This window comes from Pteropus vampyrus, unplaced genomic scaffold (assembly GCF_000151845.1).
Source record: "Pteropus vampyrus isolate Shadow unplaced genomic scaffold, Pvam_2.0 Scaffold203, whole genome shotgun sequence".
NCBI classification, from domain to species: domain Eukaryota; kingdom Metazoa; phylum Chordata; class Mammalia; order Chiroptera; family Pteropodidae; genus Pteropus; species Pteropus vampyrus.
In genome coordinates, this window is record NW_011888984.1 from 673,384 (window position 1) to 680,660 (window position 7,277).

The 7,277-nt window shown below is 46.4% G+C and overlaps 1 protein-coding gene across 1 annotated transcript in view; it reads left to right on the top strand.

Annotated features, from left to right (window-relative positions):
* Positions 1-7,093: 7,093 nt before the first annotated feature.
* The window catches only part of LOC105300218 (IgGFc-binding protein), a 35,954-nt gene continuing 35,770 nt past the window's right edge, over positions 7,094-7,277 (top strand). The window contains exon 1 of the mRNA XM_023537909.1: positions 7,094-7,148. Within this exon, the coding sequence (XP_023393677.1) occupies positions 7,094-7,148 (55 nt within the window). The remainder of the gene's footprint in view (positions 7,149-7,277) is intronic.

Here is a 7,277-nt window from a genome sequence, read left to right on the forward strand (position 1 = left end):
ATTCTATAATGCATCTTCCGCATATTGCATTGTATGTTCACCACTCAAAGTCTAATCTCCTTCTGGCACCACAAGTTTGACCGCCTTTATTCTTTTCTGCTTCCCCCAACCCCCTTTTCCCTCTGGTAACCACTATACTGTTGACACAGCAGCTTTTAAAGGCGGTGTAGATTATTTAATTATACACAATGTCTAAGAGAAGAAATAGATGACAAAGCAATAAAGTATAAACGCTTTTTAGTAATCTTTTCATTTTGAAATTTACAGAAAACTTTTAAGAATGATACCTGCTCTTTGCCCAGATTCCCCAGATGTTAACATTTTAACACATTTGCTTTCTCGTTTTCTTTTTCTCTATTTTTGTGTACTTATATATATATGTGTGTGTGTATGTGCGTGTATTTACACATACATACATATCCCTGCTGGGATTTTTATGGGATTGCATTAAATCTATAGATCGATTTGGGGACAATTGGTATCTTCACAATATTGAGTCTTCCCATCCATGAATGTAGTATGTCTCTCCATTTATTTAGTCCTTTGATTTCTTTCTTTAGTGTTTTGTCCCTTTTGGCATACATGCGTTTTGGTAGATTTATACCTATTTCATTTTTTCAAGCTATTTAAAATAGTACCTTTATAAAAACAGGTATAATTGATATACACTAAACTATACATATTCAGAGTATATTTTGATATATTTTGTCACATATATACACACACATAAAACCATCAAGATAATGAACATATCTATTACTTTCAAGATAATGAACATATCTATTACTTTCAAAAGGTATTTTTTTGTAGAATTCATTCATTTATTTGTTTTTTATTTATCAAATATTTATTGAGAATCTAATTTTTTTAAAATTTATTTTTAAATTATAGTTGACATACAATATTATATTAGTTTGAGGTATACAACACAATGATTAGACATTTACATACCTTACGAAGTGATCACCACTATAAATCTAGTATCCGTCTGACTCCATAATAGTTACCATATCATGGGCTATATTCCTTAAGCTGTACATTACAGCCCTGTGACTTCTTTTGTAACTGGCAGTTTGTCTTTCTTAGTCCCCTTCACCTTTTTTGCTCATCCCCCTACCTCTCCCATCTGGCAAGCATCGATTTGTTCTCTGGATCTAGGAGTTTGTTTCCGTTTTGTTTTGTTTGTTCATTCGTTTTGTTTTTTAGATTTCACAATAGGTGAAATCATATGGTATTCGTCTTTCTCTATCTGACTTATTTCACTTAGCATAATACCCTTTAGGTCCATCCATTGCAAATGGCAAGATTTCATTCCTTTTTATGGCTGAGAAAAAAAAAAAACATATCTATGTTTATACATATATGAGATGTCTTCTCTATCCATTCATCTATCCGTGGACACCTAGGTTGCTTTCATATCTTGGTTGTTGTAAATAATGCTGCAATGAACACAGAAATGCACGTATCTTTTTGAATTAGTGTTTTCCATTTCTTTGGATAAACACCCAGAAGTGGAATCGCTGGGTCGGAGGTAGTTCTATTTTTAATTTTTGGAGGAACCTCCATACTGTTTCCTGCAGTGGCTGCATCAATTTACAACCCTCCGATGGTGCACGAGGGTTCCCGTTTCTCCACGTCCTCGCCAACACTTATTCTTTGTTGTTTCCTTGATAATAGCCATTCTAACAGGTGTGAAGTGATAGCTCATTGTGGTTTTGATTTGTATTTCCCTGATAATTAGTGACGTTGAGCATCTTTTCATGTGTCTGTTGGCCATCTGTATGTCAAATGTTTTTTCTGCATCTATTGAAGTGATCTTGCAGTGTTTAATCTTTATTCTGTTAATATGATGAATTTCACTGATTGCTTTTTGAATGTTGAATGAACCTTGTATTCCTAGGATAGACCCTATTTACTTGGCTGTGACATATTACTCTTTTTATATATTGTTGGATTCAATTTGTTAATATTTTGTTAAGGATTTTCCTGTCTATGTTCATGGGAGATATTTACTTATAGTTTTCTTTCTTTGTAATGTCTTTGTCTGGTTTCTGCCCACTGGCCGGCGCACCCACTACCCACGGCCACAGCCCTGGCCTGCTCCTTTGGTCCAGCTGGGCCTAATAGCATCCATGGCCACTAGAGTAGCCCTGGGCTCAGCTGTGAGACAGGTCATGGGCAGCACCCTGATGGAGCCTTCAGCGGGGGGAGCTCAGAGCCCCCCCACCCAGGCTGAAGCTCAGCAGGCCCCTACCTGTGCTGCCCCCCAGCCCCTGGATATGGGGCCTTGCGCCTATGAGATTGAGCAGTTCCTGAACTGCTCCACCACTCAGAGTGACCCATATAATGAAAAAATCTGCCAGTACAATCAAACAGTGCTTTTTCTTGAGACAGTCAACATACATCAATATACAGCTTATATATACCTTGCATCTTGTCACACAGAGCGTTAAAATGATGTGTACTCAAGGGTAGAGATTTAACAAAATTAATAATTTTTACCATCTCATCAAGGACCTTCTTAAGTAGAACTGGTTTTTGTCATTGCTTTTATTATTGTTATTTCTGTGTGTTTGCTTTTTCTGTGAGTGTTTGTAAAAAAAAACATAATGACTTCTAGGTCATTTGAGGCAAGGGCCAGCAGTTTTATCCATCATGGTTTTTGCACGGTCTGTGCAAATGTCAACACAATGAAAAATCTGAATAACATCTTAATTTTATTATGAAAATAATTTTGACCTCAGAGATCCTCTGAAAGGGCCAGGGACACACAGGGGCTTGTGTATTCCACTTTGAGAACCACTCCACTAAGGGCAAAGATAGGGAAGAGTTCGGGGTTCTCCCACAGGAATAAGAAAAAGAGGGCACATACCCCAGCCTGGAGGTTGTAGCCAAACCGAGACCTGCAGGAATCAGTCAGATAAGGGATGCATGAGGGCATTCCAGACTAAAAGAAGATGCGGGACCAGTGAGACTGTGTGGGAGACGTGGAGGGTGAGACCAGGAGCGATGGGTTGAGAGAGAAGAGGGGACCTGAGGGCATATTATGGATATATGCTGGATGTCATGCAGGTCCATCGGTGGTACCTGTCGGGACTGGTTGCAAGCCCACCCAGCAGTGGGCAAATTAAGCAGACAGGAAAAACAGTGCAAGGGCTGGGAAAACTCAGCTGTCATCGGAACCACAGCACACAAAACTAGCCCAGGACCCGCATGCTAAATCTAAGCAGGTGACTGCCTGCTAAAATGGAAGCGTTAAATAGGATCTAGAGTTTCCTACTATAATATCTAAAATGGTTAGGATATGATAATATCTGAAATGTTCAGGGACATCCTACCAAAACCCAGGACAATTGTAACCTGGTTGACAAAAGACAATGAACAGATGCCAACACTAAGATAAAGTAGATGTTGGAATTATCTGACAAAGGTCGAAAGTAGCTATTATAAAAATGCCTCATCGAGAAATTACAAATACCTTTGAAACAAATGAAAAAAATATATAGAAAATCTCACCAAAGCAATAGAAAATATAGAAAGGAACCAAACGGAAATGATGAAACTGAAAACTACAATGACTGAAATAAAAAAGGACTCAAGAACAGAATGAATATGACAGAGGAAAATACAAGTAACTCTGAAGACAGAACAATAGAAATCACCCAAGACAAAAAATCAGAGAGAATTGACTGGAAAAAAAAACAAAACTAAACTAACTAACGAAGTCTTCGAGAACCTGCAGGACAATTATGAAATATTTAACATTTGTATTACATTGTAACAAAGAGGGAGAAGAAAAAGAGTGGGGCTGAAAATGAATTTAAACTTAAATTGATTAAAATTAAAATTTAAATTGATTAAAATTAAATTAAAAATTCAGTTCTTCCATTACATTAGTCATATTTCAAGAACTCGATAGCCACACGTAGCTATTGCCTGCCCCATTGTTCCCTACAAAATATAGACAATGTTCATCATCAGAGAAAGTTCTATTAGCTTGGCGGACATGGCCAAAATCTCCTGGAGAAAAGATAGTTAAGAGGAGAAAGCAGAGAAAGAGAATCTGAGCACCACCAATATTAAAGGGGTTGTAAGAAACAGACCAAAGTAACACAAGAGCCAGAAGAAAGTGAGGTCACGAGGCCAAGGCATTAGTAATTTTCAAGGAGGAAGTGCGCACGTCAACTTTTCCAGAGAAGGAGCTAGAACCAACAGGTGAATACGAGGTCACTGGAGAGTTTAGCAAGGCAGTTTCGACGTGCATGAAGTCAGAGTGGGGTGGAGGGGAACTGATGGGTGGGGCGAGGGTGCGGAACAGAACACAGATGTAGCAGGACTAAAACCAAAGGGATTTCCATTGAAGCAAGGCAGCAGAAAGCCAGTGTCACATGAGAGGATTAAAAGGTTAGCCTCAACTTGGGTTCTCTGGAAATGACTCAGGCGGAAAGTGGTGTCCGGATTCCAGATAAGGAGTTCACAGGTGGATGGCAGGGGAGGGTGCACCAGGCGGAAAGAACTGCACAGGCCACGGCCAGGTGGATGGCTTGAGAGTGGACTTGCATTTACAGGGACTGGGCGGCGTGGAATGGTCCTGAGCAGGGGAGGAACAAAGATTGAGGCTGAACCTCGGGGACAATAGTGGTGGTGGCTTATGCTAGATGGGGTTTCCCCAAGCTGGTAGGGAGACCCCTTGTGGGATCCAGAGCACAAAGAAGCGAAGTTAGAAATTACCGCTCGTCTGAATTCGGCTGCAGAGAGCAGATTCGCTCCAGCTGTGCCTGGTCTGTAAAGCCCCTACAAGCCAGAGGGTCCCAGGGGTCTCAGTGGGCACCACCAGATCTGCCCACTGTGGATCCGCCTGCAAGGAGAGGCCGGAAGCTCAGACACACAACCACCGCTAGTTCGGGCTGAGAGAGGCTGCCGGTGGCGGCACAGATGTGGCCCCACAGGTTATCTCCCCCTATAAGAACGTGGCCCCACAGGTTATCTCCCCCTATCAGTGGGATTCCTGAGAATAGATATGAAGTAGGACACAGGGTATAGCATACCACACACCTCACACTCACACCCCACCACACGCTCCTCCTCCTCGCCTCCCCCCGCACCCCACACACCCTGAAAAGGCTGAGAAGGTCCCGGGGGCGTCGAACCCCAAACATAAAAGATTTCCCACACCACCCCACTTCTGGGGACTATGGCTGCAGATAGCAATGACAGAGTCTGAGCGGGGAAGGCTTCTCTCTGGGGTCAGCCAGGGCTTGGAGGAAATTGGAGGGGCAGAATCACACCCTCATTCTCTGCCACTTCTCGTTTCTCTGAGTGTCTCATACTACCAGAGGGGTATCTGACATGGAAGATTTTGACGTCTTGGTTTGCAATGGCTGCTTCCTCCTTAGGAACCCCTGTAGCCCCCACCCCTTCTTTCCCTCAGGGAACCAGATGACCTCTCTGCCCACGCCAGACTCCTCGGGGACCCGGGCACCCCTCTCCCCACAGATCCTCCCGCCCTTGGGATTCCCCTGACCCCTGACTATTTCTTCATAGTTCTGGCTTTTATCCAGTCTCCTGTTTGCTCGCTTCATGTTCCTGGTTAACTTTGTGTCCCAGTAAACTCAGGCTTTATCTCTCCCTCTGGGAACCTGCCCTGGGTGGGGGGTGTCAAAGCCCCCACCCACGCTGGCCACCCAGAGGTGATAAGAGAGGAGGAGTCCTGGGGGCGGCAGCTGCTGGGTGTTGTCCGAGAGGCCATCCATGCTTTGCAGCTGCTGTTTCAAGGGGAGACTCCCCAGCAAAGTCCTGGGGTCAGGAGGAGGGGAGCAGAGCATGGGTCAGGCCAGCCCCCCAGGAGGAACAGACTCCATCTCAGAAAACTCATGCCACCCGTCAGCGGTCTCTTCTCCCTATGTGCAACTGAGACCCATCTCCCATCTCCGGCAGGTCCTGGGGTGATGGGGGACACAAAGTCACCCAAAACTTGTTCGGGCAGTCTCTTTTCAGGGCAAGAAAACCTCCCAGAAAACAAATAATTCTCCAGGAAGTGGAACCTGATATCTGCGTGGAACCAGAAAACAGAGGCCTCCGTGCTTCTTCACGCACAGCTCTAGCCCCCAGTTCCCACCAGAGGGGCCCACCTCCCATCTAAGGTCCTTGAGAGTTTTCAGCGTGCCCTCTGGGAGATCAACGAGCCCAGTGAGACGAGTTTCGATGTCCTCATTTCACAGCCAGCGTCTCCAGGAGGCACCATGGGTCCGGGGATGGAGGCATTGTGTCTCTCTCCAAAGGCCTGGGGCAGGTGCTCAGATTCCTGCCCATCCCAGACTCCGGACCCCCACCAAGTGGTGCCTGGAAACAATAGTGGGTGGTTGGAGATTAGCTTGTAGGGGCTGGGGAGCAGCCAGGACCCGGATGCAGGTCCTTTGTTATTATTCCTGGCAGGAGCCAAGGGAAGAATCTGCAGGCAGGTTCTAGTCAGCAAACAAGACCAAATACTGTCTTCCACCCCACTGCCCGCTCCCCAACCTACCCCCCGGGAACCCAGGGCCTCAGCACCCTGCTCCCCAGCTGTTTCCCTCAGGAACACCGCCCTTCCAGAAATGAAGTTCCCAGAAGGCTCCCAGGCCACAGCCACCACCTGTTCTCACACGCCTCAGGACCCAGGTGTCCAGGCTTGCCTTCCACCCTTCGCAGGCCTTTGGGGTCCCCATTCCACCTGGCCCTGGAATCAGCAGCCTCTCCAGGAAGTTAGGACTATCTGCTTGGCAGGTGGCCCAGGGTGTGGCCTGAGGAGCCAAGAAACCCCACTATATAGCCCAGCCCAGGGGCTAGGCTTGCAGCTCCAGGGACCTGCAGGTGAGAGAGGCTGGGGTCTCGTTTGGAAGTGGGACATCAGGTCTCCTACTCTGGCCCCTGTCCTGCCCTCCCCACCCACCCCCAGACCCACTGGACATCCAACTGCCCTACACGCACACGCTGCCTCTTCGATCCAGCCCACCTCAGCCTTCCCGGTGCCCATGGGGCCGTCGTCCGGAGACTGGGCCCTGCTGTCCTCTCCAGGCCAGCCTCCTATGACCCCTTCTCTGTTCTCCCTGCAGACATGGGCTCCCTGCGGAGCTGGTGGACACTCTGGGCCGGAGCAACCCTCCTGTGGGGTAAGTCAGACCGAGAACTCATCCCTGTCCTCGTTCCCGTCCGGGGGACTCTGCCTGCCTGGGTCAGCACCCTCCGTTCGTGCCCCCTCCACAAACCCATCTCCCGACCTCACCCCAGGCTGGCTGCGA